We start from the raw sequence: 12,666 nt of genomic DNA, 5'->3' as shown, positions 1-12,666 counted from the left end.
CAGTATTTTTTTATGGAGATGGGTATAGTAGAAGATAAAAAAAAAAAAAAAACAGATGGGAGATCAATGGATGGGTGGGTCCACATAAAAGACACGTCCATGTACGAATGCACACATGCCAGTCCAGACTGTCCATACTCTTACTGGAGGGCTCACCAGCAGGCTACAACAGCAGGACTGACCTACATTTCACACATACAAAACACACACGCGCACACACACCAACATCTCCACTGTCGGGGGGGATAATGTCAATGAAACAACATCTGGACCAACAGGGGACACTAAAAAAATTCCCAGCTGATAACAGGAGTAAGTTAAATTCATTCAGGGATGTCAACTCTTCCAGGCAGAGTGACCAACTTCACGTGTTTAATGGAGAGCTCTGGGATACACACTTTCACACCTGCACACCTAAGGGCATAGTGAAGACAGGTTCAGGTAAACACATTTCAAAGCAAATGTAGCACACTGCAGTCTAGAGACGGGAGGTTTACATAAGTACTGTTAATACGTTTGATTTGAATGACTTTACATTTCCTCCACTACATTTCAAGGAAAATATTGTGCATTTTTTAGTCTGAAGTTACTTTGTAGATTAGGATTTTATGTTTGTCATCAGATAAGATCAGAAGATATCGCTGTTGTTGGATAAAACAACTGTGTTTGTCTATAATTCCAGCTTCTCAGTAACTCTGAGAAACAGCCTTGTTTCAGCTTGAGGACAAAGAATATCATATATTATCTAGAGAGTTTTGGAAAGGAGGAGAGGTACAAGAATTTCTCAATAACATTTTCAATGTATGTTTTAAGATAGATGTGAAAAATCTGAATCTATCCTTTAATTCTTGAGAAGATTTTATTGCTAACACTATTTTGAATGCAGAATATGGCTGGCGTCATTCTGTATTTTTTTTTTTATCAACAAATACCATTAAAAAGACCAAAATCAACACAAATGAAAAGTTTCATTTCTAATAATATGGACTCAAGTGTAGTTAGCAAATGTTACTCAAACTGAAATAAATATAACTTTTATTGGGACTATTTTTAGCGATGGATTAAAACATATTGGTGAGTTTTTACTAGAAATAGTGATTTTTAATATTTGCAGAACGGTGATCGTGGGATTGACTCAAAACAAACTGCAGTGACCATGTTCAGGGTAATGAAAGAACGTGACACCCAGTTTAACAAGCAACAAGTGTGGCTCTCTGGTGTGTTATTTCTAACTTTAAGGCGACGATGGAGCGCTATGTCACAGAGGAATAAGGCATGTCAGGCTCGGCTGTGCTGGCACTTCTTATCAGTAAGATCAATTCAGTTTGTTTTGGTGTTTTCCTGGGATTTGTTGACTTGAAGTATATCTTCCCACTGTGGCACTGCCACTTTTTTACTTAAGAAGATATGAGTTCCTCTACCATCCCTGGAATACACTGTCCAGACCTTATTACTGCTCTGTTGCAACAACAGCAGCAAAATGACTTGACAAACAATCAAAATATGAAATGAGAATAATAATGAAACAGAAACTCACTCATTGTGCTCCCACAACTTCTAGATATTGTTTTCGGCTACTAAACGACCACATAATTAACTGCATGACAGTTAAACAAATTCCCATTAAATAGATGTCAAGTGCGCCACACAGATACACACAGGTAGCGTGGCGGAGGCTCTGACATATACACAGTCATCATATTATCTCTGTTGCCATGACTACAGCTGTCAGCAGCTCACAGATGGGGGTGGGGGTGGGAGTAGGGGGGTGAAGGTGGAGGGTGGTGGGGGGGGCGGCTCGAGGTTTGACTGACAGCTGTGACAGCTATATAATCCTGTCGGTCGTGCTTTCAGAGAGAAACACAAACACAATATTCACTGAGGCAGGTGTGCCCGGCTGACGGAGGGCTGGGTCGGCCTGTTTGCTCTACGGCCGCTGACAGATGACAAGAACTTCTAATGACACGCTGTAGCAGAGAGCTGCGGGTACTCGTACCTCGTACAGAGGCATGAGATTTGTGTTATTTCTTTATTCTTGTTTCAATCGCTGCCAAGGAGCAAGACAGAAGCCTGATAAATTCATGATGTATGGTCCAATAAACAGTGAGCAAGCCTCTGCTCACTGAATTCCAACCGGCTAAGTGATGGAGAATGAGGCTAATACACCAGAGAGATAAGATATAAGCTCTAACAGTCCCACAGGGAATGTTTTGCCTTACTACTCTTTATTGCTCAATCATTGCTAGTTTTATCTCCCTCTTTTCTGCAGGTTAAGGAAAAAAATCCACCCAATAAAATGTTTGTCTCGTCATTTTTTAATAACAGTGCCAAACTAAAAGAATGAATAATTCCTGGAGAGTTGAATCAAATGAAACGCATGCCAGCAGATCTGCCAATAAGCTCCAACAATGTCTCTCATTCAAATGAAAATATGCTCAGCGACAACTAAAACAGTGTAACGGATATTTTCATAGCAGCACAAATTGATGTTGTTAAGAATAAATTATCTCCATAACATCGACGGATAATATTAGAGCTGAAGTGTATTTCTAGACCTGCTATTTTCCTCCAATGTTCAGCCATCATACAGGGAGAAAACCATCAAAGATGCGATGATACCAATTCATCAAGTGACGGTAGCCTTTGTAGACTATGAAGAAACGCTGCTGCATCTTGTGTTTTCAGTCAAGAGTGGGACTTTTGCCTTTCGTCAGCATTAAAAACTCTTGCTCTGTTATCATTTTCGTTCTCTCCACCAAATCATATCCAGCTGCAAGAACCTTTTTTCTCTGGTGGTTGTTGAAAGTCATTCAGTGAAACAGGAAATCACTAACTGAAATAAAAGAAAACGAAGCAGGTTGAACGAAAAGTCTGTAACCCAGGAAAATAAATTACAGTGCTCACAAGAAAATAAAAAATAAAAACTTACTCAGATTGATGATATCTAACAGTATGAGATCATCGAGGGTTGAGTTTTTCATTTAAAAGAAAGCAAGTCTGGAGCACACAGCGGTGTGCCCTCCAAGAACTTCTGGCAGGACTGTAATTCCACAAAACTTAGCAGTTTTTATCCTGAGTGCATGTGCGTGCCAGCAAATGGGTGAACGCCTGTAGCACACAGGCAATTTTTCACTGCTTCCAGGATGAAGCGACCCTGTTCTTCCCCTCCTTCTGTCTGACCACTGGGTTTTCAATAAGGGCCCTTTCAGAAAAAAAATGAACTGAAGAAAATGTAAACACGGAGGTGATGGATGACATTTTCTGAAGCTTTGTCTTGCAATTAGTTGTGGTTCAAGAGCTCCGAGGCCCCTTCAAAATCTTTCGGACATTCTTTCTTTGATGACAAAGATTTCCTGCTGTGAAGTTTTGGGATTAGTTTTGTCCAACTACACGCAGGTAAGAAAAGAGTGTCCACTAACTATTTCCCATTCTTCACCCAAAGTGCCAAAAAACATTCATCAAAGAATCAAAGAACTTAACATTTGTAATGTCAAGATGAACAGTATGTGACAAGGACATCCTGCAGTGTTTGCGTGCTACTGAGAGATATATATAATAAGTGCCTGCAGTAAAGGCAGGGGTCAACACAAACATGTGCCACATTTTATCACACAAGTCTCTAGTGACACGCGATGACGTCATTATTGAAATGATGAGATTGCTTCCAGCCACAAGTCCTGCGTGCTGCGTTGGTGCATGGAAAGAGCAGCAGCAAAACGTACACTTAGTGTTATACTGTAGGGCAAACAATAAAGAGGAAAAGCAGGGAGACAAACAGCTCATACATTAAAAATAAAAGGAAATGTAAAAAAAAAAAAATGGTAAGCATATAATGCAATTTGAACATGTTAATCCTTAAACATTTTAATCCGGTATAAATGGTGGCTGCAGGGTTTAAGTATCTAGCACATTCCTGTGTGTCTATGGAGGATGAAGAAGGGCACACAGTGAGAATAGCCGGTGGCATTGAGGAGAGAGGTCACACGTGCCATAATGAATTACAGTAGTCTGGGTTGTCTTGGCTGCTTGTTCATTAGTCCTCTTAGGGGCGTATGCTGTGACAAACACAAAAAGGACACACCAACGCTGCATCGTCTATTCTTTACAGTGCGTGTATGTAATATGCCGCTTGTTTTCGGATCCGATTGTGTGTTCTCACAATCCATTAGCCGATCTTAAAATGACAAAAAAGGTAATTTGCATATTTTCTGGGCGCGCTCTGATTTGATCACAACCCTTAGGACTGGAAAACCATTGACACGGATTACAGGATTATCAAAGACTGTGTGATTTTAGTTTGAAAATTAGACTTGATTATTAAAATTCACATCCATATAAGTACCTCACACACAGCATTTGAAATACTTCATCACCTTTAATCGAGAGTTTGCATATCTGTCAACAAACAGGCTATACATTTGAATTCAAATAGGTTAGACATATGCACATCCTCCACCCCTCCAGCCTGACCATGATAAATGCTGCGGAAACTGCAAAGTTGACTCATGGTCCCACAAAAACAGCTGTCTGGCCATATTCTGTGTGCTCCATATGAAATAATCACCAAAAAAATAAAACTGGATCTACAGTAGAGAAACCTATAAATAGAAGAGGGGTGTCAAAATGTAAGTACGAGGTTGCTAAGGGTGATACTGAAGATTCAGTCAAAGGCATTTTTAACCTGGTTTTAAAGGTAGTGAAAGTAAGGCCAAGTCTCATGTCCTCGGGGGAGTTTTTTCCATCTATGTGACGCATAACAACTAAATCTGCACCAGACTCAGACTCAGACTACAGATGACCTGAGAGGCTGAGGAGGTTCATACTGTATAAGACTGTCTGAGATGGATTTTAGTCCCAAACCCTCCAGAGATTTAGAGACAAGCAGCAGTATCTTAAAGTCTACGCTATAACTCACTGGAAGTAAGTTCAGAGACCTGAGGACTGATGTAATGTGTTTGTAAGGACCCAGGAGTAGCATTTTGAACGAGTTGAAGTTGTCTGGTAGTTTTTTATTTTATGTGTGTGTGTGTGTGTGTGTGTGTGTGTCATATGAATCATCAGATTTATTTAATGATGGTAATAAGCAGACCTACATGGCTTGATATGGCTATTAAAATTTACAATCTGAGTCTATTATTACACTAAAGTTTCTTATGCATGGGACTGTATAATTGCTAGACAGAGCTAGGTGAATCTGAGTATCGTCTGCTTACTTTCAATAGATGATTTAATTGTTTTGCATATTTTGTCCTAATGTAAACATGTTAAATTTAATAAAAAAAGGACTGATCTTTGGGAAACTGCATGTCATGATTGTTCATTTAGAAACATAATTGAGAGAGAGGAGTTCCTCTTCAACTATGACGGAGCTAAAAAAACATCCAGACTGAAAGTCAGCAAAGTAACTTTAAAAAATAGTTAAGTTACTTAGTAGGTGCAATATGTTTTAATCATTCTTTACTAACAAAGATTCTTTGTTAGTAAAGAATTGTTCTAAATGTCCTTGTTTGAACGTCTTAGGCTACACCTTCTCACTCACAGTGTCACTTTTGTACTTCAAATGAATGCTTTCAGCAAAATTTTAGATGTAATACACCAAAAATTAATCAATAGTTATTTAAAAAAATAACATACAATGTGTTTTTTAATGCATGGCTAGTGATAGCATGTATCTGAAACTCAGTAACAATATACAGTATATTTACCAGTGATGTTTTGCCAAAGAATATTATACCACAAATGTTCTGATTTCACTTCCTTTTTTTCCCACAAAAAAAGTGCTAGAAACCACCATTAGACACCAAAACATCATGTGGGCTAATCTACAGCTTCTGCAATGATTATGATGGGACACTTTTTGATTTAATCAGTTAAGACAAGTGTACAAATCATAATCTTAATTTGATGAATGTTGAACAATACCTAAACTCAGAAATGATTAAATATCAAAATCAGTGACTAACTTCTGCACAGAGATGACATGAGAGATAAGAATGGATGAAAAACAGCCTCTCCCACAATCTGTCACATGCTAGCACTGAGCTACATATAACCGGAGGTGTGACCACTAAAGAATACTCTTCCCCGACTGTAACCGCTAAAACACGTAAAAAAAATCTGTCTTGTTATCGACATTGTGTTAAAGGGAAATGCCAACTTTCTCTCTATGGATTATAAGTGTAGTCTTTCTGATATTTATTGTGTGTATGTGTGTGTGTGTGTGTCTGTGTGTAACTTGGGGTAAGTGTTTGCCAGAGACCTAGTGTGAAGTGACACCCATGAGTGCAGGCCCACGCCGTACACCCACAGCACACAATGGGTAGTGAGAGGAAAAAAAAGCTAATGGACGAACAGATGAATAGATATTTGAATCAATAGGTGGATGAAGAGTTGGATGGTGTTCAAGATTGTAGTTTTAGTTATACAAACATTTAAAAGCAGCAGAAATAACCTTGTTGGTTAAGCATCAAAAGACAAAGAACCACTATCTTTTGGAAGCCAAATTATCTACCTGATAAATATGAATCGAGTCCAGACTCAAGGAAATGCATTTGAATTGTAACTGTGGTTTGCACTGACAACCATGGATCGCTAAAAATAAATGAACAATACAAGACAAGCGGATCATTTTTGAGTTTTGAGTTAGATGAATAGAACAAAAGAGAACAGCCAAAGTGAGCTTTTAGATGAAGAGCTGCAGCCGGAGCACCTTCAATTTATCATCAAGGTAAACATGTGTGCTGCTATCCATGCCGCATGAGATCAGCTCATGGTTATTAAAACAACATAAAGTGATACATGTGCACTATAAACAGATACACATATTGCTCTTCTGCAGCTGCATTCCTGACAAAGTGGACGCTCGAGGCGTTTTTGTTGCTCTCAGTGGTCGATACATGTGTGATTTCGAACAATATCCGTCGTAGTGAAAGACACTTACCATTGGAGCCGGTAACCGACCGACTGTAATCATAAGAATTATAACTTTGAGGTCTGATATTTTTAATTTATTAAATTTTACCACTTTTTACAAACCTTTAAGCATGCTGTAATAATAACTGATTGAAGAGAACAGTTGTGTAACCTCTCAATAGAGAAATAAAGTTAGCTAAAGTAGCTAGCACTCGAAAACCGATGTTTGTTGTATGTCTGGGAGATGATAATGTTAAGATTAGACGATTGACTGAAAATTAACCTGAAAATTTTAAAATCAATTAATTGTTTAAGTGAAATATCAAGTAACAATCTCTGCTTCCACCTTCTCAGATGTGAGAATTTGTCATATCTTTATAAATTAAATCTGAGTTTTAGACAGCTGGTCGAACAAAAAGAGGAATTTTAGCACTAAAACTGCACTCTTTCACTCTTTTGTGACATTTTATAGACTAAACAATCAATCAATTAATTGGATACATAATCACTAGATTCATTGATAATGAAAATAATCGTTTGTTGCAGCCCTAAATGTTGGCAAACCTTATCCATCAAGTTACTTTGCATCATGGCTAATGTGCCAGTTAAAGTAGTAGTAGTGTGTATTAGAGTGGAAGAGTTAAAATTCCTCCTTGATTATGTTACTGGTCTTTGCTTCATAAATATACGGGTGGGCAGCGACCACCGAAACACTGACAGATATTCTGCACACCATGCTTGTCTGCTGTAGGCCCGAGGAGTCAGTGAGCCTGATCAACCTACTGGGATATTCGTATACGGTCAGCCCTGCCCTGCCTGGGGCCATCTGCTGCTCTCGCTTTAATCCAGGGGCTTGTCGCTGGTGATTAGCCAGCCACTCTATCCCTCTCTCTCTCTCCCTCTACCATTATATATTTCTGGCTTATTATGTTGATACTAGTGTTTAAGCATGGCGTAGTGTGCTCTCTCACCCTTAACTCCTCTGTATGGATTTTTGATGCTCTCCTCTACGCCTCCTCTGTTTGCCTCTGTCTCTCTCCATCCTTTTTTCATTATATATTTCAGGCCTATTATGTTGATCTTAGGGCTTAAATGAAGTGTGCTCTCACACTATTATTTTACATTATATTTTGTATACATTTTTAAGTCCACAAATTATCCACCTTATGCTATTTCTGTTGACAAGTGCACCTCTCATAGGGCTAAGTAAGTTCTTGGCACAAAAAGATGTGAAAGGCATTTCAGAAGCCATTTCAAGAACTTCCACACTGTATAACAGACTGAATGGAAATGCAATATTATCAATCAAATGATAATAACTGACAGATTTACTATCAACTGGATTTTTGAAATCAGTGTGAAATCTCTCTGTCTTTTTATTATTCCTCTGTGAGCAGTAAGTACTACCTGTTAGCGTGACAGTGAGCTCTTTGGAGAGCACTGGGTAGCAGAAGTGGTAATTGGTAGGATTATTAGGTGAAAATGACAACTCTTTCTTTGACAACAACACTTTCTTTTCTATGCTTTTAGCCACACTAGCAACACATCTCAAAGGGTGACAATATCAGTCTGTCTGCAACTTTACTAAAGACAGAAATACTGAAAACTACTATATAAATTGCCAAGAATTTTGTAAAATATTCAATGTCCCCAGAGGATGAAGCATGCTGACTTTGGTGATCCCTTAACCTTTCACTTAGCGCCACCATGTGGTTGAAATTTTTGCTTTTTGTGAAACGTCTCCTTAACTATTGGATGGATCGCCATGAAATTTTGCACAAACATTCATGTTTCCATGAGGATTTATCTTTGGTGACTTTGGTGATCCCATAGCTTTTCCTCCAGCGCTGGCATCACGTTGGCATTTGTGATTTTGAACAAAATGACTATTGGATGGATCCTCCTCAGGCTGAATTATATTAACTTTGGTGATCTATTCACATAAAAAATTTAATTTGTCCAATCCTTAATACCTGCTAGACTAATGACATTCCCATCAGCCTCATCTGCCTCAGCCTCACTTTGCATTAAATGCTAATTAGCGAATGTTAAAGCACAAACCGATGGTTAATATGTCAGCATCGTCATTGTGAGCGTGTTAGTATGCTGATATTAGAATTTAGCTCGCAGCCTCACAGAGCTGCTAGCATGGCTGTAGACTGTTAATTATTGCCCTGTAATCACTTTGCTTTACCAGTGTGCAGTCAAACTAAACTGATCAGATCAAAAGATCAGAAATCAGAATACATAGGGGTCAAGATTATTCCACAGACCCAACACCATCAAATTAGGGATTGGCAAAAACTGTCAAAAACAATTACCTCAAGCTGGGCACTCTGGTGGGCCTAATGGTTAAGGCGCATACCATATAACTGCGCCCCACACCCTCCCTCTCCTCCCCTGCCCTCCCGTCTCGCCACACTGACTGTCAAATAAAGGCAAAATGCCAAAAAAAAAAAAAGAAAAAATCTAAAGCCACTGTCCTCTCATTGTTGCTTAGGGCACTCTGAGGAATTACTAAACCATTTTTACTCAATGAACAAAGAACGCATGGTCCAAAAACAAGAAGAAAATCATTCAGAAATGGGGTCAAAGCTGCATCAGTACAGTGTGACTTTCAATAACAAAAAAACAATGTGGTTACATAAGATTCAAACCAGCAGCAGCTCAATACTCAGCGAACTTTAATAGCTTTAAAATGCGATTCCTAAGACCACACAGTAGATTATAGCAGTTTGTTTACAGTTCATCACATGATCTGATGATGAATTAATCTTCTTGCCGCACAACAATGAATGTTTTCCAGTGCATCTAGTTCAACATCAGCTTACCCCACTAGACAGCAAAGCAGAAACACCCAAACCACTGTCAAGCAAGACGCTTTCATGCTCAAAAAAGACAATATAAAATATACCCATGACTACCCCGCGAGTGAGCAAAAACAATTGATGGCCAGTGGGAGAGATGAAGGATTAACAACAGAGCTGCTGGATGGACGGGTGGATATTTACTCCTGAGCTGCCTCCATCTCTACGGCTTTATTAGAGCGGCATTGGAGGAGGCAGCACAGGCCTCCTTTCAGGTAAATGTCACTGCTTTATTCGATGACGCCGCTGTTCCTCTCAGCTCACTGAAGCCGCCTCGTAGCCTCTCGTGGGAGAGTCTAGGGCCTGTTTTGAATGCCACTCCCTGACCACGAAAGTACTTGGTTTCCCCACTAGGGGCATATAATTTGTATGTGTTTCAACTTGTGGCTGAGTAAAGATTTAAGTTTGTGAAGAGACACCATAAGGATCTTTGTGAGACAGAAAAACACAAGCCCTCTCTTTATCTTAAAGAAGATTCTGAAGAAAGATAATGGGTAAAGCAGGAGAAATTCCAGATTGGGGTTGTGACATTACTTATAAAACTCCAGGAGCAGACATGAATCAGAAATACACGCTCTGTCTGCAGCAAGTACCAACAAGGCATCTAACCTTCACCTTTTAGCCAACTGCAGCAGATTAGTAGACATGCAAAAAATTGGGCCAGCACACTCAGGAAAATTTACAGGAAGTTAAAAAAAGAGCAGGTCAGTCTTTTCGGTCATATACTAATCTTTTTACAGCGGCAGCAGCAGCACGTGTCACTTTGATATATCAGGTCAAGGCTGATAATCAGAGCAAAAACATCTCGACATAACATAAATCTATCACTGATCTGCTTACTCACGCCATGACCATCCACAAAGTACACTGGTGTTCTAGCTGAATCACATAGTGCCCCGCCGAAAATATGTTATGAGCCATTTGAATATGGTGGAATAAGGCAATGGGAATCCTCTTATGTCACTCTAAATAAAGTTTTTTGGATGAAGTGTAATCTCTAAGCCTGCCATCCCTCCTATATCAGTAATAGCCAGGTCTTAGTGTAAGCTCTGCCATTTAGATTAAACAAACTCTGGCATCTCTTTGGCATCTTTCTCCACTGGATGGATTGGCCATTTCAAAAAACGCAGCAGTCTGGAGTGGAGAGTGGTGGGGTAATATCTCTAAAGCCACAAAACAGATCAATCTGGGTCAAACGTGACGTATTGTGCTGCAAATGCTTTTAAAATCAAGTGCAATGTCATGGTACACTGGTGGCTAGCTGTGTATCATTTCTGCCGCAGCGACGCTGAGCCGCGGACCACTGGAGCTTGAGCCGCGCTCGCTCTTTTTCCACTGAGACCAAAAAGTAACTTTGAAAAATAGCTTCCTTCCTCTTTTTAGCCAGAAAGATGCTGAGGCCACATGGTGACTGCTGTTGTTGCTGCTTTCCTGAGCAAGACTCCACAGGCTGCTGAATACTCAGTTTCCGGTGGTTGTAGGGCCAGACACACATATAACAGACAAAATTAGCCTTCATTTCCACTCCATCTGAACTAAAAAAATGACAACAAAAACACAGGCATAAAGAATTAAAATAAAACCCACTGGCATACCCTGTAATGAAAAATGAAAAATCCCAAGGAAATTGTCTTAATTTATATGCATGGCCTAAATTTGTTGCCTGTTGCTAAGGAATTTAAACAGTGGCTAACCAATTACCTACCACGCTCTTGTATAGCAGGCTCTGCCCTCAGGTGCTATGCTAATGAGGGTCACAGAGAGTCACGTTGAAATGTTCTCACTAAAATTAGGCAGGAATCTCCAAGGGATATTCTCAGGTGGGATGATGCCAGTCACATTCCTGCTGCTATCAAATGAAACGGCTTTACCTCCTCAGTCAGGCGTGTGTTGGTTTCTGGCTCAATTCTAGACAACTGTCTTGACATAATACGCAGGTATTACCACACAGCTATTTAAGGCAAAGGACTCTCAGGGCGCAGAGAGAGACAGAAGGTACTAATTTAAACCTGGGCAAATGAAGTTGGTGTTCAGGTCAGTTGAGGACATCAATCAATCACAGACAAAGAAACCCACTTATAGAATGAGAAGCTGTAAATAAGAACATTTATCCAAAGTAATTACATACACATTAAGATGATCAAGGCTAACTAAAACAACAGGAAATAAGGTGAAATGTGATTAATTAGTCAGAGGCACCTGCAAGACATCAATACTGGACTTTTGTTTTTATCAACCTGAGGGCTCTACTTTTGTCTCGTCTTGTGTTCTGTTACTACGACCGCTTTGGCTGAAGGCATTTTGCCATATTAATGACCTTGCCTTGCTGTATTGAACTTCTGAACCCATCTCACCCGCTCTCCCTCAATTTCCTGGATGGCCTCTTCAGTGGGTCCGCTGTAATAGCAGGTGATTGTGGTAGAGCCACTAACAACCCTTAGCGAGGGCGACATCCTTCACCGCTAGTGCCTCTGTGAAGGGAGGAATGTATTCAGCTAACAATGGCCTGTCAGCGCTAGTCGCCCTGTTCCTCGCGCATTGAAAGGTGACATCAGCGAGACGCGGTGACACACAGCAGTGCGTTCAGGGCTCTGAAAGCTGCAGTGGTCCTCATTGTATGGTACTGTGTAGGACTAATACTCCATTGTTTCTGCGAAGTGACAGGTCATTAGAGATGAGGGCTGATGAATGCACAGACCGGCACATGCAAACACACTAACATACAGACACATACACATACTGCATGATTAATTGATCTGAAATTATCATTAGCGATATAACTACACTAAAAAAAAAAAAACATCTGCCAAGAATATTTTCTACCAGCCTCAGTGATCAATCAATAAAAGACAGGAGTGTTAAAGTTTGTGATTAAAATGCCACTGCT

The 12,666-nt window shown here is 39.8% G+C and overlaps 1 protein-coding gene across 1 annotated transcript in view; it reads right to left on the bottom strand.

Moving 5' to 3' along the window:
- The window catches only part of thsd7ab (thrombospondin, type I, domain containing 7Ab), a 137,133-nt gene extending 124,901 nt beyond the window's left edge, over positions 1–12,232 (bottom strand). The window contains exon 1 of the mRNA XM_067600170.1: positions 12,097–12,232. Within this exon, the coding sequence (XP_067456271.1) occupies positions 12,097–12,232 (136 nt within the window). The remainder of the gene's footprint in view (positions 1–12,096) is intronic.
- Between the last annotated feature and the right edge of the window lie 434 nt (positions 12,233–12,666).

The sequence above is a fragment of the Thunnus thynnus genome, chromosome 10 (genome assembly GCF_963924715.1).
Source record: "Thunnus thynnus chromosome 10, fThuThy2.1, whole genome shotgun sequence".
Classification (NCBI taxonomy): Eukaryota; Metazoa; Chordata; class Actinopteri; order Scombriformes; family Scombridae; genus Thunnus; species Thunnus thynnus.
The sequence above is the reverse complement of the archived record's forward strand: the minus strand, read 5'-3'. Positions and strand labels throughout refer to the sequence as shown.